Below are 26,977 nucleotides of genomic sequence, written 5' to 3'. Positions count from 1 at the left end.
ACGAGGGGATTGTAGATCCTAAACTGGTTTCAAACTAATATAGTTTAAACAGAGCAAATACTGGGGAACAAGAGACGTACTGTCGCCTGTTTTACAGCACAGAACCAGCAACGTGTAAATAAACCCCTCTGATGGAAATAAAACCAAAATCAGTGAAAACAAAACCCGGATCCTGTGTGTTAGCACTTAGTTCTGGATGAGGGCCCCGTTGTGCCAGACGCTGCCTGTATCCTGGGCAGGCTACAATTTAAGCATCGAACAAGACCCAAGAGGTGCATGGCGCACGTGGGAGCAGGTGCTAGGTGCTGCACAAACAGCATAAGGTAGAACCACCCTGAGTCAGGCTGCAGATTTGTGTCAGCATTTCCTATCGGAAATTACGGACCAGTTGTAGTAAATTTAGTAAAAGTCACAGGTCACTAAATTTACTGTGACCGCTCCATGATTTTTCACAAAATCTGTCCTCCTCCTCGCCCTGCCCAGGAACCCTCCAATACTGCAACCCTAACCGCAGGCTGATGCAGAGGCGTTGAGGCAGGCTGGAGAAGATATGAGTGGCAAGTCCATTCACTGAAGTTTGCCCCACCTCCCCCACCATCATGACTCGGGGCGGGGGCAAATCTGAGTGGCACTGTAAGTCCGCAGGCCAGGTCTCAGTACCCAGAGCGAGACTTTGGGTCCAGCCCTGTGGGACAGGAGCCACCATTGCTGGGTGAGGCACCCATCCAAAAAACAGTCACAGACAAATGGGGAAATCGCTCCATCCTTGAAATTTTTCCTTCCTTGACAAACCTGTAGCCTTAACTATGAGCTAACACTGGGATTGCCTCTGCTCTCTCCAGCAGGGCTCGGGATACTGGGGGGACCGAGGACACCGTCTGAGTGTGGGGAGAGCGCGGCAGGAACGCAGGATCCCACAGCCCACAAAAGGATCCATGCACAGGACGCAGTCCGTCCCCCGAATAAACTCAGCCAGAGACTCCCCATGGGCCGGTGTCCCTATCGCTGTGCTGACTGCGGGAAGAGCTTTGCACAGAGCTCACACCTGAGAGCACACCAGCGCACGCACACCGGGGAGCGACCGTACCACTGCTCTGACTGCGGGAAGAGCTTTGCACAGAGCTCATACCTGAGAAGACACCAGCGCACGCACACCGGGGAGCGACCGTACCACTGTGCTGACTGCGGGAAAGGCTTTGCAGAGGGCTCAAGCCTGAGAACACACCAGCGCACGCACACCGGGGAGCGACCGCATCGCTGTGCTGACTGCGGGAAGAGGTTTTCACGGAGCTCACTCCTGAGAAGACACCAGCGCACGCACACCGGGGAGCGACCGCACCGCTGTGCTGACTGCGGGAAGAGGTTTTCATGGAGCTCACTCCTGATAAGACACCAGAGCACGCACACCGGGGAGCGACCGCACCGCTGTGCTGACTGCGGGAAGAGGTTTTCACGGAGCTCACACCTGAGAAGACACCAGCACACGCACACCGGGGAGCGACCGCACCGCTGTGCTGACTGCGGGAAGAGGTTTTCACGGAGCTCACACCTGAGAAGACACCACAGCACGCACACCGGGGAGCGACCACACCGCTGTGCTGACTGTGGGAAGGGCTTTGCACGGAGCTCAAGCCTGAGAAGACACCAGCGCACACATCAGGGCGCAGCCGCATCATTGTAACAATTCTAGTAAGAACTTCAACAGAACCAGTGCACTGATCAAGCACCAGTGCACGCACACTGCCGGGGAGGACATTCCGATGCATTGGCTGAAGCAGGAACTTTGCTCGGGCCTCCTCCTTGCTATCACATTAGTTCATTCACAGCCGAGAGTGGCCAAACAGCTGTGCTGTCTGGGGCAAGCACTTCGCTAGATTGGCCCACCTCTCAGCACCCGGTCATGCACCCCAATGCCCTTCTGCCACCTGCAGGGCCTCAAGGGCTTCTGGCAGTCAGTGGGCCTGACACAGCTCCAGCAGATGCAGGTCAGGACATAGTCCTGTCCCCAGGATGCCCAGCAGAGAGATGGCGGGGAGGGGGACAGGGAAGGGGACTTGGCTTAGCAGTGTGTGGAAGAGCAGACAGGTGGAGTGTATTTAGAGCAGATGGTCACAGCCTACTGCATTAGATGGGATCCAACCCGGTCTCTCTCTTTCTGTCCCACACTCACTCCCCCTCTCCCCCTCCCCCCGTCTCAATGGGACCAAGCTAGGAACTTCCCCCACACACCTACCTTGGTTCCAGCCAGAGGATTACTCTTGGATGACATCTAGAGGTGGGATTTGCAGTCCTGTCTCAGCATGGATTGGGCTGAAGGGCAGGACAACCTAGTGCAGGGGTGGGCAAACTTTTTGGCCCGAGGGCCACATCGGGGTGCAAAGCTGTATGGAGGGCTGGGTAGGGAAGGCTGTGCCTCCCTAAACAGCCGGGCCCCCACCCCTGAGGGCCCCTCTCAGAACCCCCGACCCATCCAATGCCCCCTGCTCCTTGTCCCCTGACCGCCTCCTCCCGGGACCCCCCGCCCCAACCGCCCTCCCCGGGACTCCACCCCCTATCCAACCCCCGCTGCTCCCTGTCCCCTGACTGCACTGACCCCATCCACAGCCCCAGCCCCTGACAGGCTCCCCAGGACTCCCATGCCTGTCCAACCCCCCCACCCCGTTCCCCGTCCCCTGACCTCCAGCCCCCCCGAACCTCCGCCCCATCCAACCCCCCTGCTCCCTGCCCCCTTACCATGCCGCTCAGAGCTGCAGGACTAGCAGCCGCACCGCCCGGCCGGAGCCAGCCATGCTGCCCATGCAGCTGCGGGGGAAGGGGGACAGCGGGGGAGGGGCCGGGGGCTCAAGGGCCGGGCAGGACGGTCCCGCTGGCCAGATGTGGCTCACAGGCTGTAGTTTGCCCACCTCTGACCGAGTGTGTGTGATTGAAAAAAGACTCAGGAACTGCTCATGCCGTCTATTCTAAATAGAAATGTAACAAAGAAGAATTATGTACCTAATGTGTAACAGAGGGCTGTCTAACCCAGTGTTTCTTTCCTATTAAAGAAGCTGATGCATTCACACAGCATGTGGAGAAGCCAGTGTAAACAGTGTAACCAATCAAAATGTTCTCGGGCCCAACTGCCCATGAGGCCTGATGAACTGTGTGACTGGCAGGCGCACAGAGAGAGTTTCCCATTACTCCTGGGGGAATTCAACGCCTAAAAATTCTCCAAACAAAATTTTAAAATTCTGCATATTCTCTTTGTCCAAATAACACAATATAATCACACTGGTTTCAATTATTTTGGTAATTTATTTCAAATGTCGGCAAGTATGTCTGTAACAATACAAAAAAGATTCAGTACTTGTGGCACCTTAGAGACCCACAAATTTATTTGAGCATAAGCATAAAGTGAGCTGTAGCCCACGAAAGCTTATGCTCTCATAAATTTGTTAGTCTCTACGGTGCCACAAGTCCTCCTTTTCTTTTTGCGGCTGCAGACTAACACGGCTGCTACTCTGAAAAAAGATTCCGTTAGTGTTTTTTGACAAATAGATTCTTTACTAGGCATATTAACACAGAACTTTGAGTAAGAAGTCGTGTAAACTACCATACAGAACCATGCCCCTCAGAAGCAGTGCAAAGGCTTGAGGGACTCAGGGGTAATGGAGAAGCTCAGGGAAAGGGAAGTAATTGCCAGGAAGGAGCCTGGGAGTGAAGCAGGAGGGTTATTGGGTGTCTTCCCCCCCCGCCAGCCCTTCTGAATCGCACCTGGAGCTGCAGCTAGCAAGAGATGTCAAGAGTAACAAGAAGGGTTTCTTCAGGTATGTTGGCAACAAGAAGAAAGCCAAGGAAAGTGTGGGCCCCTTACTGAATGAGGGAGGCAACCTAGTGACAGAGGATGTGGAAAAAGCTAATGTACTCAATGCTTTTTTTGCCTCTGTTTTCACTAACAAGGTCAGCTCCCAGACTGCTGCGCTGGGCATCACAGAATGGGGAAGAGATGGCCAGCCCTCTGTGGAGATAGAGGTGGTTAGGGACTATTTAGAAAAGCTGGACGTGCACAAGTCCATGGGGCTGGACGAGTTGCATCCGAGAGTGCTGAAGGAATTGGCGGCTGTGATTGCAGAGCCCTTGGCCATTATCTTTGAAAACTCGTGGCGAACGGGGGAAGTCCCGGATGACTGGAAAAAGGTTAATGTAGTGCCAATCTTTAAAAAAGGGAAGAAGGAGGATCCTGGGAACTACAGGCCAGTCAGCCTCACCTCAGTCCCTGGAAAAATCATGGAGCAGGTCCTCAAAGAATCAATCCTGAAGCACTTACATGAGAGGAAAGTGATCAGGAACAGTCAGCATGGATTCACCAAGGGAAGGTCATGCCTGACTAATCTAATCGCCTTTTATGATGAGATTACTGGTTCTGTGGATGAAGGGAAAGCAGTGGATGTATTGTTTCTTGACTTTAGCAAAGCTTTTGACACGGTCTCCCACAGTATTCTTGTCAGCAAGTTAAGGAAGTATGGGCTGGATGAATGCACTATAAGGTGGGTAGAAAGCTGGCTAGATTGTCGGGCTCAACGGGTAGTGATCAATGGCTCCATGTCTAGTTGGCAGCCGGTGTCAAGTGGAGTGCCCCAGGGGTCGGTCCTGGGGCCGGTTTTGTTCAATATCTTCATAAATGATCTGGAGGATGGTGTGGATTGCACTCTCAGCAAATTTGCGGATGATACTAAACTGGGAGGAGTGGTAGATACGCTGGAGGGGAGGGATAGGATACAGAAGGACCTAGACAAATTGGAGGATTGGGCCAAAAGAAATCTGATGAGGTTCAATAAGGATAAGTGCAGGGTCCTGCACTTAGGATGGAAGAATCCAATGCACCGCTACAGACTAGGGACCGAATGGCTAGGCAGCAGTTCTGCGGAAAAGGACCTAGGGGTGACAGTGGACGAGAAGCTGGATATGAGTCAGCAGTGTGCCCTTGTTGCCAAGAAGGCCAATGGCATATTGGGATGTATAAGTAGGGGCATAGCGAGCAGATCGAGGGACGTGATCGTTCCCCTCTATTCGACACTGGTGAGGCCTCATCTGGAGTACTGTGTCCAGTTTTGGGCCCCACACTACAAGAAGGATGTGGATAAATTGGAGAGAGTCCAGCGAAGGGCAACAAAAATGATTAGGGGTCTAGAGCACATGACTTATGAGGAGAGGCTGAGGGAGCTGGGATTGTTTAGTCTGCAGAAGAGAAGAATGAGGGGGGATTTGATAGCTGCTTTCAACTACCTGAAAGGGGGTTCCAAAGAGGATGGCTCTAGACTGTTCTCAATGGTAGCAGATGACAGAACGAGGAGTAATGGTCTCAAGTTGCAATGGGGGAGGTTTAGATTGGATATTAGGAAAAACTTTTTCACTAAGAGGGTGGTGAAACACTGGAATGCGTTACCTAGGGAGGTGGTAGAATCTCCTTCCTTAGAGGTTTTTAAGGTCAGGCTTGACAAAGCCCTGGCTGGGATGATTTAACTGGGAATTGGTCCTGCTTCGAGCAGGGGGTTGGACTAGATGACCTTCTGGGGTCCCTTCCAACCCTGATATTCTATGATTCTATGAACCCCAGTCTATGTGACCTTACAGAAGTCCTGTGTGCCCTGCTCTGTCTGTGTCCCCCCCTCATCTTGCATGTTTCCTCACAGGTTGCTGTGAGGAATGCCACTTCTGCTATGGCTGTGAGTTGGCTATCCTCTATTCTGGCACCACAATAGCTCCTGGTGGGCAAAAGGTGTAACTGCAGCGCCTCTCTGACAAAATGTATTTTCTGCAGAGGAAAAAAAAATCTGCGGGGGACATGAATTCTGCGCCTGTGCAATGGTGCACAATTTCCCCAGGCCTATACAGGAGACCATTGTGATCATTTAGCCTGAGCGCCTGTATAACACAGGCCAAAGAACTTCCCTGAGTTAATACCTGTTTGAACTAGAGCAGAGCTTTGATTTTTTTAAAATCTAAACTTGACTTAAAAATTGCCAGAGATGGAGAATCCACCAGGATGCTTCGGAAATGATAAATTGTACATGCATGGTTAAAAGTAGGGAAAGAGGTTTGGTTTTATTTTACCATCTGCCTGTTTAGAAGAGCCTGAAGTTGCCACTTCCCCCTCCGACAGCTCACACTGCAAATGAATTCTCTTTTGTAAAAACAACTTATGCACACGAGGGAGGGAAATGGTTGTGGATGTTCTCCGAGGGAGAGTCAAACAGCACAATGCCTCTTGCAGGGGAGCAGCCATTGCACCAGATGTGCAAAGGTGGGCTGAAGGCAGCAGTAGCCGGCTGCACAGTGTGGGCTTCATCCCCCTAGGGCACCAGCTGCTTTTTCCCTTCCATGAAAGTCTGTCTGATGCTTTGATTGCCCCACCGCTTACACAGTAGCTCCTTGATTGGATTGACACAGCCCACTCTGACCTGTGCTTTGGGGCTGGAGAAGGAAAAAAATGCCTCACAACATATGGAGTTTAGAGGAGGGAGAGTTGTTTGCCTTGGTTTTAGTTGAAATATATTATTCTTTTGAGATAATTTAAAGATGGGGGGCCTCTGTACATCTTAAAGTGCATTACAAAGCAGCTTAGTGTCTCAATCCCCATTTTACAGATGGGGAAACCAAGGCACAGAGAGCCTCACCCAAGGTCAGTCAACAGGCCAGTGGCGAGCTGGGAATGGAACTCTGGTCTCCTGGCTCCCAGCCCATAGCTCAGCCCACTGAACCACACTGTCTTTAAAAACAGCTCTTCAGTGTGTAATGTCTTGCTGTGCTTTTAAATGAAAACACTGGGCTTCACACACCCCTTTGTACAGCATGAAAGAGTAACAGCCCCCCCACAACCTCCCCAATGTCACTGCCACACTGGGCAAGGAGAGATCTGACCATCCAGAACCCCCCAGCTTTTAATGAGATGAAAGGAGGGGGCAGTTCCACAGTATGTGCTTATTGTATGACTGGTAGGGTTGCCACCGGTCCAGGTTTTGGCTTCTGTGTCCGGGTGCCATTTAGGGTTGCCGGGTTTCTTGTTTTTGGGACCTGGTAACCCTAAATGGTGCCCGAACCTTTTGGTTACAGGACAGGAGAAGGCAGCAGTGCTTAGCAAACGTAAAGGAGCTGAGTATCAGAAGGCAAGGGAAGCAAACATGTGGTCTGGTGTTGCAACTAAGACCTGACGCTTCTGTAAGGAGTTGGACGCCATCCTTGGTGGCCACCGCACCTGCACTACCAAGAGCCCCATGGATACTTTGGCGGGGCTGGAGGTGGTGGATGGGGGCTCGAGCCTGAGGACAAAGTCATGGACAAGGAGGTCGAGTTGGAGGATGTTGGGGAGCCCATGGCCGGCTTGTCCGGTGGCACGGCAAGTCAGGAATTCTTCTCCACTGCAGAGGGGTCTAGCCAGTCTCAGAAGTCTGTTTGTGGCCCACGTGACACAGGAAAAGAGAACCATGGAGTTCATTTTGAAGTTCATGATGCTCGGTTATACGAGGTAGAGCTGTTCTTTCCTATGTGTATTGTGGAAGTGGGTGAAGAGATAGAAATGTACAAGACTAGCTGTCCTTACCCATAACTATTTTACATTTGGGGACAATGTATGCCTTCAAATCAGCGGCACTGCTATGAGTACCCGCATGGCCCCACAGTATGCCAACATTTTTATGGCTGACTTAGAACAACGCTTCCTCAGCTCTCATCCCCTAACGCCCCTACTCTACTTGCTCTATATTGATGACATCTTCATCATCTGGACCCATGGAAAAGAAGCCCTTGAGGAATTCCACCATGATTTCAACAATTTCCATCCCACCATCAACCTCAGCCTGGTCCAGTCCACACAAGAGATCCACTTCCTGGACACTACAGTGCTAATAAACGATGGTCACATAAACACCACCCTATACCGGAAACCTACTGACCGCTATTCCTACCTACATGCCTCCAGCTTACACCCTGCCCACACCACACGATCCATTGTCTACAGCCAAGCTCTGTGATACAACCACATTTGCTCCAACCCCTCAGACAGAGACAAACACCTACAAGATCTCTATCAAGCAGTCTTACAACTACAATATCCACCTGCGGAAGTGAAGAAACAGATTGATAGAGCCAGAAGAGTTCCCAGAAGTCACCTACTACAGGACAGGCCCAACAAAGAAAATAACAGAACGCAACTAGCCGTCACCTTCAGCCCCCAACTAAAACCCCTCCAACGCATTATCAAGGATCTACAACCTATCCTGAAGGATGACCCAACACTCTCACAAATCTTGGGAGACAGGCCAGTCCTTGCCTACAGACAGCCCCCCAACCTGAAGCGAATACTCACCAGCAACCACATACCACACAACAGAACCACTAACCCAGGAACCTATCCTTGCAACAAAGCCCGTTGCCAACTGTGCCCACATATCTATTCAGGGGACACCATCACAGGGCCTAATCACATCAGCCACACTATCAGAGGCTCGTTCACCTGCACATCTACCAATGTGATATATGCCATCATGTGCCAGCAATGCCCCTCTGCCATGTACATTGGTCAAACTGGACAGTCTCTACGTAAAAGAATAAATGGACACAAATCAGACGTCAAGAATTATAACATTCATAAACCAGTCGGAGAACACTTCAATCTCTCTGGTCACGCGATTACAGACATGAAAGTTGCGATATTACAACAGAAAAACTTCAAAACCAGACTCCAGCGAGAGACTGTTGAATTGGAATTCATTTGCAAATTGGATACAATTAACTTAGGCTTGAATAGAGACTGGGAGTGGCTAAGTCATTATGCAAGGTGACCTATTTCCCCTTGTTTTTTCCTACCCCCCCCCCTTCCTCAGACGTTCTTGTTAAACCCTGGATTTGTGCTGGAAATGGCCCACCTTGATTATCATACACATTGTAAGGAGAGTGATCACTTTAGATAAGCTACTACCAACAGGAGAGTGGGTTTGTAGGGGAGGTGGGGAGAAAACCTGGATTTGTGCTGGAAATGGCCCAACTTGATTATCATACACATTGTAAGGAGAGTGATCACTTTAGATAAGCTATTACCAGCAGGAGAGTGGGGTGGGGGGAGAGAAAACCTTTTGTAGTGGTATACACCCATTTTTTCATGGTTTGTATGTATAAGAACATCTCCTGTATTTTCCACAGTATGCATCCGATGAAGTGAGCTGTAGCTCACGAAAGCTTATGCTCAGATAAATTGGTTAGTCTCTAAGGTGCCACAAGTACTCCTTTTCTTTTTGGTTTTAAATAACCACTCATCATTAAGTCTAGTGTCTGGGTGGTGAAACAAGGACTGGGATACCTAACGAGGCTGCAATTCTGACTTCTTGTTAGCCAGTGTAGTGAGACAGAAGTTTTACTTCTGTTGCTGGTGTGGCATAACTTATGGAAGAACAACCACCAGTTCTGACATGTATCTGCCCTATTTCTCAGCAGTTTGTCCTGATTCTGGTATTCTCAGGTGTGACCCACTGAAGCACAGTGACACGAGCACAGGATGATTATCCCCACATCTGCTACTCCGGGATTCTTACACCAACCTCTGCAGCCTCTGGTGCTGGAAACAGGACACTGGAGTGGACACACCTCTGCACTGATCCCGTCTGGCAATTCCCTATGACCCAAGTGAGTTGCCCATGGTCACAGAGGCAGCAAGTGGCAGAGCTAGGAATAGACACCAGGAGTCCTGTAGCCCAGCCCAGCACCGTAGCCACAACCCCAGCCTCGCTCCCTCCCTCAAGGCTCCCAATGCCCCTTGGCAGGATCTGGCCTGGCCCATAGAATGCAGCAAGGGCCCCTCTGCCCCCTGAGATGAGCTGGCAGGACCCAGCTACTTACCCCTCCTTTGATGGCGTCCTCAATGGATGCTTTGGGCATGCTCTTTCTCCAGCACTGCTCGATGATGTTGGCCAGGTTGGTGTCGAGATCAGGGTTGGGTCTGCAGGAAGTGTCACAAGGGAGACATGGCTGGGATCCCATTCCAGGCCAGTCCTGGCTCCCAGCCCCTATTACTTTAAACCACCAGCCTCCACTCCTCTCCTCTCCAAGAGCCAGGGGTAGGACCCAGGCATCTTGACTCTAACTATCCCCCTCCCAGAGCCAGGGATAGAACCGAGGAGTCCTGAGGCCCCTGGTGACCCTCCCTGCCCTAAACCACCTGTCCCAAACCCTTCCCCTCTTCAGCCACGGTTAGATGTTATCTTAGGCCGCCTGAACCACAGGGACTGGGCTTCCCCCCACTTATGTGAAGTAGCTGCAAGAGCGGGACAGAGACCCAGTCACGTTAGGGGAGGTGTTGTGAGACAGAGGAAAGGTACAGTGGAAGAAGGATGAGAATGGGAGACACTACCCCACAGACCAGCATCCTCTGTTCCAGCAGCCAGGGACGGTGCGGGCCTTGGGCTAATAGAGGTTAGGAGGTGCTGGGGTTAGGGGCAACAGGATCAGTGCTACTCAAGGTGGATAAAAATCAATGATTTTTTTAAAATACAAAAATTCAGATTTTTTTTAATTTAAATCAGATTTTTTTGATGTAAATCAGATTTTTTTTGAAAAAATGCTTTTTGAGGAAAAAAAGTTTTAATTAAGATACATTATAGCTCAAAGATATTTCATAATGGAATAGGGATTATAAATTCTAATTCTATAATATGAGACAATATATTTATGTAATGTTTAAGAATTCTATAGTATGAGACAATATAGTATGAGAAAATATATTCATGTAATGTTTAAGAAAAGTTTTGTAAATGAGTTTTGTAAATGAGTTCCAATAGTTCATGGATTAGGGACCCAATCTTATTGGGTTCCAGAGGCTTCTGTATAGATTATTTAGGTTAATCTTTCTATCTACCCAATGGGACTTAGTGCTCAGTCTAGAAGATACCATCAGAGATGCTTAGTTTTGCAGTTCTCAAACTGTGGATTTGTGTCTCTAGAAATAACATGCTTATTAACAGCAAAAATGTTTTAAATAAATAAATGATATATAGAGGTGAGAAATAACAGACCTCAACCCTATTGTCCCTCTGTAAGTTTGTGTACACAGAGTCAATCCCTTACCTCTCTCTAAAAGTGCAAAGTTTCAAAAAGTTCAATGAATAGAAGATTGTTGGGGGCGGAATAGATCTGGACAAGGAGAAGTCTGGAGATAAATGTGAGAAGGGAGGGACAGGAAGTAGAAACAAAAGTGAAACTGTTTGAGCAGCATATTCCAGAAGTCTTGAGCTCTTTCTGAGTGTAGCCTTCATTGATTCGAGCTCTACCATACCATTCCCTCACTAGAAGGGAAAACCTATAATGGCAGCAGGCCATAAAAGAGACCCAGTTTGGGAATATTTTAATGAAGTTCCTCTACCTGTGGGTAGGACAGGCATGCGTGCAAAATGCAAACAGTGCAACAGAAATGCAAGGCCTAGCTGCCCGAATGAATGAACACTGGCAATGGGTCACTGAGGCGAGGTTGGCTTATGGGATTGGGATCCCCTGGGAGGGGAGGACCCTAAACCATGGGAACTGTGGTCCGGGAGGGATGCAGGGCCTGAACTGGTGGAGATAAAGGGACTGTGGAGGGGCAGGTAAGGGCAGGGGAGAAACTGGACAGAGGAGGGCGATCCTGAGCGGGATGAGCTAATTCCTGGACTGACCAGCAGGAGGCGCTGCAGCGGTGAGTGCTCGCCCTGCTACAGGGGACGACACTTCGGTTGCACAAGATTCCCTCAGGGTTTTCATAACGCACCCACAATTTGTCACTCCCATGTGGTTAAGATGTGGGAAAAATTGACACCTGATGAGCAAAAGAGAGTAATTTCTTAAGTTGATGATCTATTGGTGCATGGGGACAATAGGTTGGTAGGATCACTGAGGAGGTGTTACAGATCATCCAAGATACCGTATTCAAGGCTAGCAGAGCCAAGGCCCAATCGGGACACCAAGAGGTAAAATATTTAGGGGTCATATTGGGAAAGGAAGGATGAGCCTCAGCTGCACAATGGGTGGAGTTGATTAGAAAACTTCCCACCCCTACTGATGTGGCATCCTTAAGAGCCCTTTTGGAAACTCTGAACTTCTCAAGAGATTTTATTGAAATGTATGCTGACAAGAGTCACCCACTGTATTTTCTCCTAAAGAAAGGGTGGCAATAGTACATTCTGCCGCCTGCCCGCCTCCCTCCCCCACTCCCAGCGCAAGAGGGGTCCTGGGGGTGGCCCCCTGGCCCAAGTTTTAGTTAGGGGCTGGAACAAAAATCATGGACAGGTCATGGTTACTAAAAATACCTGTGACTAAAACACAGCCTGACCTATAATATCCTGAACAAACCGTATGGAATTATGATACACTTTAGTGAATTAAGTTAAACTGTATTGAATTAGGGTTAATATCTTTGGGGTACATTATACTAAAAATGCAGCTGTGTATGCATTATTGTTACCTTGCTCGTACCTTCTCTAGTAGGGAGGCTAATATCCTTCCTCTGTTATCCCACCCCAGAGAGATCTGCATGTACTAGTTCAGACTGGATTCTCTAGGGACCAAACCACAAAGAAGGGTTTTGTGAATAACTAGCCTGGTTTCAAACAGGCTCAGGGCCTTCTTCCTGATCCATCAAATGGACAGGACTCCTGACCCACGCAGAACTTCGGGCCTTAGGGGAGGGCTGGAAGGACTGGGTGCTAGTTTTGAGCTGAAACTGGGAAGAGTTGGTAACCACAAGGAACACAATTGGGCAGGGGTTTGAAGGACTGCTTCTGCCAGAATCCATGGCAGGTTGGGGAATCCTGGTCTTGTTAGCATGAGTGTAGGTTTCTTATTTTTATTTGATTTATTTTGTGTGTTTTCTCTGTAGTTCTTTGTGCCTTAAGAAGAAAGCAGACTTGCTAGGAAATGCTGGGTGGTACTTTATACCTGTCGCACTGCATCTATTAACAATTTCTGAAAAGAAAGTCCTTGGGCAGCCTGTCTGTGCTGGGATAACACAGGGAAGGGAGAACGGTGCAACCTGGAAATACCCCTATCAGAAGGGAGAGGGGCAAGTGTCTTCAGCCAAGAGAGGGAACAACTGGGGAGCTGGAAGCCTGACAGCGGGTGCCCTGGTTGGGCCACTGAGGGCTAATACAAGTGCAGTCACTCTGAACTGACATCCAGAGCCCAGCCTGGCCCCTGGCAGCCTCTCCCTGGGTAAGCTCAGGGGTATGCAACCAGGTAAGTGGTTCCTCCTCCCTCTCATCTGCCACCTGCTCTAGTCCTCCTGCCCCTCTCCACTCCTTGTGTCCTACCCAAGCCTACCTGCCCCAACCCCATGGCTCCTGCCCCCTATATCCTAACACCACTGCCCTAGCCTTCCTGTCCACATCTCCCCGGCCTCCCGTATTCTAGTGCATCTGCATCCTGCCCCTTCCGTGTGCCCCCAGGTCCAGCCCCCTACTGTGGCAATCTGCCCCACAGTGGCCTGCTCTCATCTGTCCCCAGGTCCTGACCCCCATCCCATGGGCCCCCTTCTCTAGCATTCTGCCCGATCTGCCCCCATGTTCTATTCCCACCCACCATCTGCTCCTTCCCTACCGTTTTTCTAGCCCCTCCCCTCTGCCCACTGGGTCCCAGTCCCCCCATCCCATTTCTCACTAGGGCTGACAACCCTTGGGCCTGGAGTTTCCAAGAATTAAAAATTAATCTTTAATTAAAGAGTGTCAGAAAAAGAAATCTACTGGCAACCCCTTTTCTCTCCCAGTGTGTTTCAAATCGCACCGCATCAGTCCCATGTGTCCTTGCCTTAGGGCGACCAGATGTCCCAATTTTACAGGGACAGTCCTGATTTCGGGGTCTTTTTCTTACATAGGCCCCTATTACCTCCCACCCCCTGTCTGATTTTTCACATTTGATGTCTGGTCACCTTACCTGGCCCCGATCCCCACCCTCTGTCCATCCCCTTGTATTACAGCCCCCCACCCCCGTTATGCCACCCATGGATTTCATGCCCCTGCTTCCCCAGCCTCATGTGGGGGACCTTCTCTCTCTGGCTTGTCGCAGCTCCATCTGCACCCCAGGCTGGCCTTCAGCTTGACACCCAGAGGGGTTCGCTCAGGATGGGAGGGGGGGCAGAGGGAGCCCCCAGAGACACGAGTTCCAGCACATGCTGCTCTTGGGGACAGAGCCCCACCGCAGGGCTCCGGGATCCTCGCGGTGAAGTGGGAGTCCGGGGGGCTGGGCCAGAAGGTCCCTGCGCTGGAGCCTCCCCCGGCTCCCCGACAGAGCCGGTGGGGCGGCCGGGGAGGGCAGCGGGACTGGAGCGGGGCGGGGCCTTCCCGGCCCCCTGGATCCCAGCCCGCCTCGTGCGCAGGGAGGCGGCCCCGGGGAGGCACCAGCCGCGGGGCGGGAAGTCGCTGCCCGGGCGGAGGAAGCGGCCGGGGCCGGGGCCGGGGCCGAGCCCGGCGATGGCTGCAGCGGGGCCGGCGCAGGTAGGACGCGGGGCGGGGACTCCCCGGCCGGGCACTGGCTGGTCCCGGCTGGGGCCGAGGGGGGCCGGGGCCGGGTCCCTCCCGCGCTAGTGACCCCGGGGCTGGGGGCTGCCGCAGCCGGAGCGCTGGGGCCGGGGAGCGGCGCTGGGGGCCCCGGGCCGGGCGGACACGCGGAGCCGGGCCGAGGAGCCCCGAGGCGGCCGAGCCGGGGGCGGGAGCGGGGCCGAGCACAGGCCTGGGGCGGAGGCGGGGACTCGGGCCGGGGGAGGAGCCTGGTCCCTGCCCTGGGATTCGGGCCCTTCCCAGCGCCCCGCCCCAGAGCCCCCTGGGGAGCCGAGGGCGGCTCCTGTCCCCGGCCAGCAGGGCCCGAGTCCCCGGGGGGCTGTGCGGGGGGGTCTCCCTGGGTCACAGCTGCTGGGCTGGGGGTTCCCCGGGGGCCGCTGCCCTAGAACCCGCGTCCCCTGCTGAGAGCCCGGGCTGGGGCTGGAGCGGAGGGTGCTGAGTGTGTAACGCTTGTGCCAGCAGCTGCGGGTGGCGTTTGAGGACGTGGCTCTGTATTTCAGCCGGGAGGAGTGGGAGCTCTTGTCCCGGCCAGAGAAGCATCTGTACCGGGACCAGATGCTGAGGAATTACCAGGCCCTCGTTTCCTTGGGTAAGGACCAATTTCCCTTCATTTATTCACATCTGTAAAACATTTGGGTTTCCTATGTGGCACCCTGTCACTGAGTGGTGGCAAATGCCAGCCCCTTTCAGGTCAGCTCGCTGTTGGAGGAGAACTCAGGGCTACAGAGCCTGGGGCTAATCTTGGTGTAACTGGTTTATTTGAATTACCTGCCTCAGTCGTGGCACATCCCTGATGGTAGCAAAGAGCCCATGAGCAACCATCTCTTCCCGGAATCCCAGCCAGAGGTTGAGGGCAGCAACTCTGCCTCAGGAGCTGACTCTAGTCAGACAAATAAGGCAGGGGGAAAACACTGCTGCTGCAACAGCTCCCCACCTCCCCCAAAAGAATGAACATAGTAAATTTAACAACTGTCCAGTTGAACAATGCAAAAGAACTGGAATGTCTGTGTAACAGTGACACCTGCCATGACACGTTGTGGCCGATTTGCCTTAATGACATGCCCGAAAATTTTCAACAGCTATAAGGTGGCAAAGGAGCAAAGTTCCCTTCTTCCAAAGTCTTCCCCATGATCCATGTTGCAGGAGACAGTTGGGTAAGTGAAATAATGACCAGAAAGAAGGTGGTGGAGGATTTTCTATTCACCCTGTCTCTTAATCTGAAACTAATGGGTGTTCACTGGTGTTTCTGTAGGAAGGAAGGAAGACAAGGAAATCCATGTCACACAGTTGTCCTATGGAACGTACTGCCACAAGATAGCGTAGAGGCCAAGGTGTTAGCAGAATGGGATATTTCTATGGAACATCTAGAGCGGGGTGGGCAAACTACGGCTGGCCACATCCTGCCCAGCCCCTGAGCTCCCGGACAAGGAGCTAGTCCCCGGCCCCTCCCCTGCCTTCTCCCCCTCCCCCGGAGCCACGCCACCGCGTGGGCAGCGCTCTGGGGGGCAGGGCTGTGCACTCCTGCGGGGCAGCATGTCTGGCTCCGCGTGGTCGCCCGGCACGCTGCTCTGAGCAGCTTGGTAAGGGGGCCGGGGCCAGGGGGTTGGATAAGGGGCAGGGAGCGGTTGGATGGGACAGAGATTCTGGGGGAGTGGTCAGGGGATGGAGAACAGGGTGTGTGGATAGGGTGTGGGAGTCCTGGGGGCTTGTCAGGGGGCTGGGGTGTGGATAGGGGTCGGGACAGTCAGGGGACAGGGAACGGGGGGTTGGGGTCCTGGGGGGGCAGTTAGGGTGGGGAGGTCCTGGGGGGGCAGTCAGGGGACAAGGAGCAGGGGGGCTTAGATAAGGGGTGGTTAGGGATGGGGGGGTCTCTGGAGGGGCGGTCAGGGAACAAGGAGCAGGGGGGTTTGGATAGGTCGGAGATTGTGAGGGGGCAGTTAGGGGGTGGGAAGTGGGAGGGGACGGATAGTGGGCGAGGCCAGGCTCTTTGGGGAGGCACAGCCTTCCCTAGCCGGCCCTCCATACAATTTTACAACCCCGATGTAGCCTTTGGGCCAAAAAGTTTGCCCACCTCTGATTTAGAGTTACCCCAGCAAGGCTTTAAACTTGGCTCCCACTGCAAAGTGAGAAGGGTTGTAGATGTTGCCAATTCAGAGTACAAGTGAGAGACAGAAAGAAATCTCCTCTAAGAAAGGTTTATTTCAGGGGTTCCCCACTCCCCCTCTCCCCAACGCGCCGCATCCCTGCTCCTCTGCTTACCTCCAGGTGCTTAGCGCTTTCCAGGAGGGAGGGGGGAGGAGCCCGGAGCTGCGTGCTTAGGGGAGGAGGTGGGGCAGAGGCGCGGATTTGGGGAAGGGGTTGGAATGGGGGGCAGGGGCAGTGGGGGGGTGTCAGTGATGCGGCCCTTGGGCCAATGTACTAGTACTCGTGTGGCTCTCCTGGTGATTGGAGTCTGAGATCCCTGGTTTATTTCATTATTCTCCTGCTTGGGATCTCTTGCGCTTTCCTCTGAAGCAGTGTCCGAGATTGGAGCCTCATCGTGCCAGGTGCTGTGCAGACACACCCTGACCGAGATGTGGGCCCTGTTGTGCTGGGCTGCACCGACACACAAACGAGTCCCTGCCCCCAAAACTTTAGGAATAAAACTTTCCCCCAAAACAGGCTCTTCAGGTTCCAAACCAGACTTAATCCACCGGATCGAGGTAGGGGAGGCAGAGCTCTGGATCTGGGATGCCGAGGGCTCCAGGGTACACTCTGGGCCTGAGAGCCCCTCCTCAGGTGAGTCCTAATAATCCAGTCCCTTCTGATTTACACACCTGCTAGCGGAGCGCTCCTTCATGTAGAAGGCAAAGGCAGAGCGAGATTCACTGGCTGGGAGCTGAAGAGAGACAAATTGAAGCTGGGAATTAGGGGCCAGTGTTTAGACCAGTCAAAATATATATGCATTACAGAAAGTACCAAGAAGTAACGACAATATTACAAGTATGTGTTCAGAGGTGAGTGTGAAAGAGCCAGAGACTGTGTGTGTGTGTAACACAGAATCAGTCTGTGTGCTGGCTGCTGGCGAAGTTTCTGAGAGACGCTGGGTGCTCTCTCTAAGACATTCACTGAAAGCTCTCCTGAGCCCTGTCTCCCCTGCCCTCGCTCTGAGGAGATGGGGTAAATGGACTGGTGTGGGGGAGGAGGGGAGAGAAAGATAGAGACTGTGTGAACTGGCTGATGGGGGCCAAACAAGCACCTGGGTAGAAAGACAGGCCTGTCCAGTCATAGAACACAACACCTGCTAGGCTTCCCACACCTCAGAAAATCATACCAAGGTAAGGGGCGCCCTAGAGATTTTTTCAAATGGCTTTTCATGGCTCTGCCCCCTGCAAGAGCATCCCAGAGTCGCTGGCCCTTGGCAGAGAAGGTGCTGTTCTCCCCAGGTTCCCACCCCACCCCCTCTCTGCTGCTTCACTTCGCATGTGACCTCTCAGACTGAAGAAACCTGTCCCCAGCGAGCAAGGAGAAAGCTGGGAATGACGCCGGGCAGGGTCAGTCACATACGACTAGTGTAAGGTGACGCCATGCAGAGGCGCCATTGTGTAGAACAGATCTCTAGCACCTGCAGCACTTCGCTGTAATGCTCTAAAACTGCCCCGCGGGCCAGGCGGCTGCTGTGGGGGGAGTGGACACATTTAGGGGCCAGATTAAATTGTCCTGCGGGCCATGACTTGGAGTACCCTGGTGTATGGGCTGGCTGTGAGAGAGAGGGTGGTGGTATGGCCTTTGTCCCATCCCCTCTCCTCCTGCTCTTTGTGGCATGAAACCTTTGTCACTTACATTGCTTCAGTGTCAATGCTTAGCACAGCCCTCAGCCCTATCGTGTCTGTGACTGTCTGTAGACCAAAGGTTGGGTGGCAGCCATTCACCCCTTCCAGCTCAGCAGTGCCAGGGAGCGGGTTGTGACACAATACAGACATGTTTTCCAGGTTACATCACACAAACTCTGAGTGACTGGTCATCCCCTCAAATCCTTCACACACAGACACCCCCAAAACCCTCATCTTCTTGAGGATTTTAGTTTAGTTTTCGTTTCACATAAAGACTGAAACCTCAGGCCGAGAGTAAATGATTTCTTCAAAGGAATTCCTAGAAAAGGACTCACACCCCCACAGGAATAAGCTAGATTGTTCTAAACAGCTTTAAACTGGTCTCACTGCGTCCACATGAAGGGATTGTAGCCCCTCAACTAAACTAGTTTCAAACCAATATAATTATAACAGCAAAAAAACTGGGGAACAGGCCTCATCCTACAAAACAGGAGAAAGTGAAGAACTAATACCACATAAATAAACCCCTCTGATTGCAATAAAGACAAAATCAGTTTGAAAACAAAACCAGGGTCCTGTTGTGCCAGGCGCTGCCTGTATCCTGGGCAGGCTACAACTGAAGCTTAAGCCAAGACCCAAGACATGCATAGCCCCTGTGGGAGCAGGCGCTAGGTGCTGCGGAAACACCATAGGGTAGAACCACCCTGAGTCAGGCTGCAGATTTGTCACACACTTTTTTTTATCAAAAATTATGGAGCGGTTACAGTAACTTTAGTAAAATCACAGGTCTGTAAATTTACTGTGACTGCTCCAGGATTTTTAATAAACCCTGCTGTCAAGGTTGATTCCCTGCTCTGGCACTTCGACTGCACAAGGTGGGTGTTGGAAGAAGAACAGGCTGACCCAGGGGCGGATTTGAGTAGATGGGCTTCTTTATTGCGGTACTTGTTCCCCTGGACCCAATTGTCCAGTAAGCACTGGATTAGTTACATCATACTCTTTTTATTTACATTAGTATGTAAATTCCTACATTTATTACAACACCCCCAAAAGCCTTATGGAGTAATATGAACGCCCACACAATCCTAGAATCATAGAATATCAGGGTTGGAAGGGACCTCAGGAGGTCATCTAGTCCAACCCCCTGCTCAAAGCAGGACCGATCCCCAATTAAATCATCCCAGCCAGGGCTTTGTCAAGCCTGACCTTAAAAACTTCTAAGGAAGGAGAGTCCACCACCTCCCTAGGTAACGCATTCCAGTGTTTCACCACCCTCCTAGTGAAAAAGTTTTTCCTAATATCCAACCTAAACCTCCCCCACTGCAACTTGAGCCCATTACTCCTTGTTCTGTCATCTGCTACCACTGAGAACAGTCTAGAGCCATCCTCTTTGGAACCGCCTTTCAGGTAGTTGAAATACAATGAATATTGATAACCCTATACTGAGTGACAGATGTCAGAGTAGCAGCCGTGTTAGTCTGTATCTGCTAAAAAGAAAAGGAGGACTTGTGGCACCTAAGAGACTAACAAATTTATTTGAGCATAAGCTTTCGTGAGCTACAGCTCACTTCATCGGATGCATTCAGTGGTGAAGTGAGCTGTAGCTCACGAAAGCTTATGCTCAAATAAATTTTTTAGTCTCTAAGGTGCCACAAGTCCTCCTTTTCTTTTTGCCTATACTGAATATAATTATTCCCGCCCCTGATTACTATTTACCTCATTAGCATATTTGCCTATAAGTTTTACTTTGAAGATACACTTTTTTGCTATAATTGCAGTAATGAACTCCTTGGATCAGCAGTTTGCAGGGGAGGGAGAAAGCGACCATGACCCAGGGCTTGCTTATGTAGCTGGGAAAGGAAGGGAGGAGGAGATAACGCTTCTTTACCCAAAAGGTATTCTTTAGATCCCCACAATTCTTATGCAGCTGCAACACTTCTTAATTCTTCACAAGGAGAAGGGAGGGGAAAGGGGTAACACTTTATCTGTTAGGCGAAGGAATAGTGCGTGCCTGTGTCTACTCCCTGATACCATGCCAGCACACCAGCGGTTTTCCATGTCTTTACTTAACCCTTATATATCCCAACAGTGGGGGCCCGCAAGGACTTTAAAACTTAATACTGGCCACTCCAGGCTTGTATTAAACTCCCAAGGTTAGAGATCCGCCTGGTCTTGGGTTGGTAAATGCTGCCCCCCCCCCAAGTGCAGAACCCCTCTGAGAGCCCAGGAAGGTGCACTTGGGAATTCCTTCCTGTGGGGCACCGCCAAACTCTTTCAGCTCCCCCTATGGGGAAGAGCTGAGAAAAGGAAAAGAAAAAGAAATCAGCTGTTGCCACCAGCTAATAGAAAAACATGTGCACGGACCTCTTAAGACAGAGAAATCCAATCCTCTAAAAAAAAAAAAAAAAAAAAAGTAAGTTTTATTGAACAAACAAAAAAGCAAGAAAACACATCTGCAAAATTAGGCTGCTGTTAGATATATATAGTACAGAAATGCAACTGCAAGGATTAAACACCAGGAATGGCTTTCTTGGGGTCCAGCTTAAAGGTTACAAAAACAAAACAAAAGCACCTGTGTTAGCACAGACGAATCCACAAGCCCAAAGTAAAGAGAGAAACCTGATCGCGTCTGTCTAAACCAGGGGTGGGCAAACTACGGCCTGCAGGACCCTCCTGCCTGGCCCCTGAGCTCCCGGCCGGGGAAGCTCCCCCCAGCCCCTTCCCTGCTGTTCTCCCTCCCCCGCAGCCTCAGCGCACCGCGCTGCCGGCGCAATGCTCTGGGCGGGGGGGGGGGGGGGGGGGCTGCAGAGCTGCGGCTCGACCCGGTGCTCTCTGCTGCGCAGCGCATGGCTGCCTGTCCTGGTGCAGCCGGGCCGCCAGCCACCCGTGCTCCAGGCAGCGCGGTAAGAGGGCAGGGAGCGGGTGGGTCGGAGGTTTGGATCGAGGGCAGGGGAGTTCGGGAGGTAGTCAGGGGGCGGGGGTGTAGATAGGGGTTGGGGCAGTCAGAGGGCGGGGAACAGGGGGGTTGAATGGGGGCAGGGATCCCCGGGGGGGCAGTCAGGAATGAGAGGAGGGGTTGGATGGGGCGGCAGGGGGCAGTCAGGGGTGGGGGTTCCGGGGGTGGTCAGGGGACAGGGAGAAGGGGTGGTTGGATGGGGCAGGTGTCCGGGGGGGGGGGGCCTGTCAGGAAGGAGAGGAGTTGGATGGGGTGGCGGGGGGTCCAGAGGTGGTCAGAGAGCAGAGGGAGTGGATGGGGCTGTGGTTCCAGGGGGGCCGTCAGGAAGGAGAGGGGGGTTTGGATGGGGTTTCCGAAATTGTATGGAGGGCCGGTTAGGGAGGGCAGTGCCACGCCTGGCTGTTTGGGGAGGCACAGCCTCCCCAACCGGCCCTCCATACAATTTCGGAAATCCAATGTGGCCCTCAGGCCAAAAAGTTTGCCCACCCTTGGTCTAAACATTCCTGTTCTACCTACATATCTGTCGCTTCAAATGCGGGGAGGAGCAGGAACGCAGTGTGCTCAGAGGAGGAGGCGGGGTCAGGGCTGGGATTTGGGGAAGGGGTTGGAATAGGTGTAGGGAGGGGGTGGAGTTAGGGCAGGGAACGGTGAATCTTGCTCATATGCTCAGGGTTCAGCTGATCACCATATTTGGGGTCGGGAAGGAATTTTCCTCCAGGGCAGATTGGAAGAGGCCCTAGAGGCTTTTCGCCTTCCTCTGTAGCATGGGGCACGGGTCACTTGCTGGAGGATTCTCTGCTCCTTGAAGTCTTTAAACCATGATTTCAATAGTTCAGACATAGGTGAGAGGTTTTTCGCAGGAGTGGGTGGGTGAGATTCTGTGGCCTGCGTTGTGCAGGAGGTCGGACTAGATGATCATAATGGCCCCTTCTGACCTTAGTATCTATGAAAGGGGTTAGGATGGGGCAGGGGTGGAGTCAGGGCGGGGCCAGAGCAGGTAAAGCACCCACCGGTGCCAGCAGAAGTTGGCGACTATGGGCCCCAAGCTTCTTACAGCATAGCTGGTGCCCTCTCTCTCCAGCTGAGAAAACAACAGAGAGACAAAGGGGAATTTTTTTCTCAATTTTAAAAAGTTCTAGCCTTCCCATTGGCTCTTTTGGCCAGGTCCACACTCGCTTCCTCTTACCTAAGCATCGCAGTGAGAGTCCTTAACCCTTTATAGGTAAAGCAAAGAGAACAGCTACTAAGGATTTTTATAGCTAACTGACTGGCTGGGTGTACTCCCCCCCCCAATTTACAACACCTGCCCTTCTCCTTGCCCTGACCAGGGGGAACTTGCTGCCCAGAGAAGCACCCTTCTCCCAGCACTGCATCCCTAACTCCAGCCTGGTGCAGAGGGGTTGGTGTGGGGTAGAGAACATATGGGTGGCAAGGCCAGTCACTGAAATTTGACCTGCCTCCCCGACCATCGTGACTGGATGCAGGGGCAAATCTGAGTGGCACTGTAACCCCACAGGCCAGGTCTCAATGCCCACAGCAAGGTGTTGGGTGCACCCCTGTGGGAAAGGAGCGGCCATTGCAGGGTGAGGGGAAATTGCTCCATTCGTGACATTTTCCTGTCCTTGACATATCTGCAGCCCTAACCGTGAGCTAACACCGGGATTCCCTCTGCTCTCTCCAGCAGGGCTCAGGATCCTGGGAGGAACGAGGACACAGTCTGAATGTGGAGAGAGCACGGCAGGAACGCAGAATCCCACAGCCCACAGATGGATGCATGCACAGGACGCAGTCCATCCCCTGGGTAGACTCAGGCAGAGACCGGACCTGGCTACGCACCAGAGACTCCCCATGGGCTGGTGTCCCCATCACTGTATCGACTGCGGCAAGAGGTTCAGCAACCCCTCTGCACTGACCCAGCACCAGTGCGTGCCCACCGGGGAGCAGCCGTATTGCTGTGCTGACTGCGGCAGAAGATTCAGATGGTCCTCAAAGCTGAGAACACACCAGCGCACACACACTGGGGAGCGGCCGCACCACTGTGCTGATTGCGGAAAGGGCTTTGCACAGTTTGCCCACCTGAAAAGACACCAGCGCACTCACACTGGGGAACTGCCTTACAATTGTACTGAGTGCGGCAGGAGCTTTGCCCAGAGCTCAAATCTGAGACCACACCAGCACACACACACCGGGGAGCGGCCGTACCGCTGCTCTGACTGTGGAAAGAGCTTTGCAGCGAGCTCGAAGCTGAGAATACACCAGCGCACGCACACCGGGAAGCAGCCGTACCGCTGCACTGACTGTGGAAAGAGCTTTGCAGCGAGCTTGAAGCTGAGAATACACTGGCGCATGCACACCGGGGAGTGGCCGTATCGCTGCACCAACTGCGGAAAGGGCTTTGCAAAGAGCTCAACCCTGACAACACACCAGCGCGCGCACACCGGGCAGGAGCTGCACCACTGCTCTGACTGTGGCAAGAGCTTTGCGGAGAGCTCAAAGCTGAGAACCCACCAGCGCGCACACACCGGGGAACGGCCTCACCGCTGCACTGACTGCGGCAAGGGCTTTTTCCAGAGCTCAACCCTGAAAACACACGAGCGCACGCACACAGGGGAGTGGCCCTACCACTGTGACGATTGCAAGAAAAGCTTCGGCAATGCCAGTACGCTGACCAGACATCTTCGTGCACACACACAGGGGAGCAGCCGTACCGCTGTGCTGACTGGGGTAAGAAGTTCAGTCGTGGCAACAAGCTAATACCTGGGAATACACCAGCGCATTCACGGCGGGGAGCGGCTGTACAGGTGTGCTGACTGTGGCAAATGCTTTGCTCACTTGGGCAACCTCACCTGGCCCCAGTTGACTCACTAACACCACTCTGCCACCACCAGATCCTGAGGGGCTGCTGGCGGGCCTGGCACAGTGCCAGCAGAATCAGACCAGCGGGTGGTCCTGTCCCCAGGATGCCCAGCAGAGACTGTGTGGAGTTTGGGAATGGGACTTAACTGAGCAGTGTGGGGAAGAGCAGCCAGGTGGGGCGATCTTAGAGTAGGTGGTCACAGCCTTTCCCAGGAACCCTGTGTGTCCCATTCTGTCCATCTCCCCCATACTCCTTGTCTCCACACCTGACCCCCACGGGCAGAGCACTGTGATGCATCCTCTGACCCCCTCCCTCTCTGTGGCTGGCTGCTCCCGCCGTAAGCCAGCTGCCCTCTCTTCTGGTGCCATAACAGTCCCCAGGGGGGAAAGGTGTAATTGCAGCGCTGCTCCATCCAAATCAATTATTCTGGGGTGACAAATAACTTGTGGGGCACATGAAGTTTGTGCTTGCGCAGTGGTGCAGAATTCCTCCGTGAGTCTCGCATATGAAGTGACATCACACATGTAATCATTGATGGGTACAGAAAAATCAAGCCCTGGCACAGAGGTGCGTAGAGCTGTTCGTGTTCTTTCCTCAACTGTTCTCTCCTGTTAGCCATGCCCACAGACTACGCAAATGAGTCAAATCCCTGTATATGTCTCTGGGATGAACTACTCTCCAAGGACGGAGCCACCCAGGAGTGGAAAGAGACTTTCCATAGAGATTGTTCGAACTTCTAGATGGAAATTTCTGCTAGGGATGTAAATACAATTTTAAAAGTTAACTGTTTAAACCAGCAGTGTCCAATAGCAATTTGATGCTAGCCGCACTTGTGGTTTGAAATTCGATGCTAGCCACACTTTTGGTTTTGAATGTTTCTTACTCACCACATTATAAAAAAGGATTTAAAAACATATTACAGACGACCTTTCAAATCATTAACAGGTACTGCTAACACAAAATTACTGTAGCCTAGCCACGTTAAGCTGTATATCGAAGCCCGCAACCTGTCTTCCAGTGCTGCTGTCTTCTATACACCAACGCATTGCTCATGCATAGCCTATTGAATTGTGGCTAATTTGCCACATGCGGCTAGTGGTGAACGTATTGGACACTGCTGGTTTAAACAAGTAAAATATGGCATTTATGGGCCTGCTCTGGCTGGCTGGTGCTGTTCCGGCTGGGCTCGCTCCAGCTGGCGCGGGGGTTAACGGTTAAGGCGGCTAACTGGTAAGACTATGCTTACCGGTTAACCACTTTACCTTTTACATCCCTAATTTCTGCACACAGCTCAGAGTGCTGATGGAAGGAGCATGGAGTCACGCAAAGCTGGCCAAAGGAGCACAGGGCAGGGAGCCCATGGAAAGTAGCTTGTGGAGGTAGGTTACTGACTGGAGCTGAGGTTCACTCCACGACCCCACAGGTCTGACACCAACTGGGACGGCACAAAGTGTTTTACACGGGGATACTGGAGTTTTCCAAAGTCTCAAGAGGCCTCTGGGATGGAATATACCCCTGTATTCAAACCCTACACACTGCTATAATAATCTTTGTACAAAATATGCCTTACATGATAGGTATCATTTGAAAACTTATAACTTACTGGCCAGTATTATCATAGTGAAATGTATGCAGCAACTTTGTATTAAAAAATTAGGAACAGAAGCTGAAATTGCAACTGAAGTGTGTTGACCAGACATGTCTCGGGAGTGGGTAAAAGTGTTTCTCAAAAACAAAGGAGAAGTTAACACCTCTAGCCGAGCATGAAACCTCTTTCCCACCATGTTCACGTCTTCCCGCTCAGCTGAGAACTTTATTTAGGGGTTGCTTTGAGAAAAGTCTGCATTTCAAAGGGTGATTGAACTATAAAAGAGAGGGGCAGAAACACCTCTTGTTATTTCTCCCTGTTCATCTCTCCTTATCACCTAAAAGGACAAAAAGGAAAAAAAAAAAAAAAAAAAAAAGCAGCCCTTGGACCTCAGGAACTGATCCTGAACTGGAAACTTGGTCAGCAGTGCTACTGGAAACCTGTGGCAAGGGACTTCACTTTGCACCACGTCTAGTTTGTTCAGTTTAGTACTAGGAAGTGTTTTTATTTTTATTTTTCTTGAGACCATTTCTGACTTTGATGCCTCATCACTTGTACTCACTTGAAATCTACCTTTGTGATTAAATAAATTTGTTTTCTTCTTTAATTGAAATGAAGTGAACTGTGTGGGCAGCTCCATTTGGGGTGGGAAAAATGACTGTATATTGATCCCCCTTAGAGGGGCAATGGACCTATTCTATCAGGACTGTCCAGGAGAAGGCTGGACAATACAGGCCACACATTTCTGGGGGAAATCTGGGACTGCATGTGTATTGGGATCACCCTGCAGTAATAACCAAGGCTGTGAAAGCCAGAGTGTGAGCTGAACATGGCTGGCAGGCAGCAGCTACACACAGACACCTGGGGTAAGACCGGATGCTGGAGGCTGTTTGTGAGTGGTCCAGGTTGGGAGCTACAGCAGCAAATCATTACTGGGCACCCCAGGTTACAGGGCAGGCGGTGACATGCCCCCCCACCTCTCCTCACTAGTTTGGGTTACACCCTGGATTGTGATAGCCTCATTGTCTCCTTGGATAGTGAGAATGGACACAACTCATATCCTAGTTCGATGTTCCAAGATTCTGCCATGAGTATGGGTCATTTCCTGATTGGCCCAGGCCAGCTTTGCCCAGCAGCGTGACCAGGCTGCACCATCCAACAGAAATGGTATAAAATGTCCCATGTTGTTCAGCACGTCGCTTCCTCAAGTCAAAA

The 26,977-nt window shown here is 52.0% G+C and overlaps 1 protein-coding gene across 1 annotated transcript in view; it reads left to right on the top strand.

Moving 5' to 3' along the window:
- Positions 1-26,977, top strand: part of LOC141989694 (uncharacterized) — a 57,737-nt gene that overhangs the window by 6,102 nt on the left and 24,658 nt on the right. Inside the window, exons 4-10 of the mRNA XM_074956629.1 lie at positions 846-1,677; positions 14,181-14,244; positions 15,012-15,138; positions 15,629-15,703; positions 17,211-17,327; positions 20,140-20,256; positions 22,999-23,937. Coding sequence (XP_074812730.1) covers positions 846-1,677; positions 14,181-14,244; positions 15,012-15,138; positions 15,629-15,703; positions 17,211-17,327; positions 20,140-20,256; positions 22,999-23,937 — 2,271 coding nt within the window. The remainder of the gene's footprint in view (positions 1-845; positions 1,678-14,180; positions 14,245-15,011; positions 15,139-15,628; positions 15,704-17,210; positions 17,328-20,139; positions 20,257-22,998; positions 23,938-26,977) is intronic.

This window comes from Natator depressus, chromosome 6 (genome assembly GCF_965152275.1).
Source record: "Natator depressus isolate rNatDep1 chromosome 6, rNatDep2.hap1, whole genome shotgun sequence".
NCBI classification, from domain to species: domain Eukaryota; kingdom Metazoa; phylum Chordata; order Testudines; family Cheloniidae; genus Natator; species Natator depressus.
The sequence above is the reverse complement of the archived record's forward strand: the minus strand, read 5'-3'. Positions and strand labels throughout refer to the sequence as shown.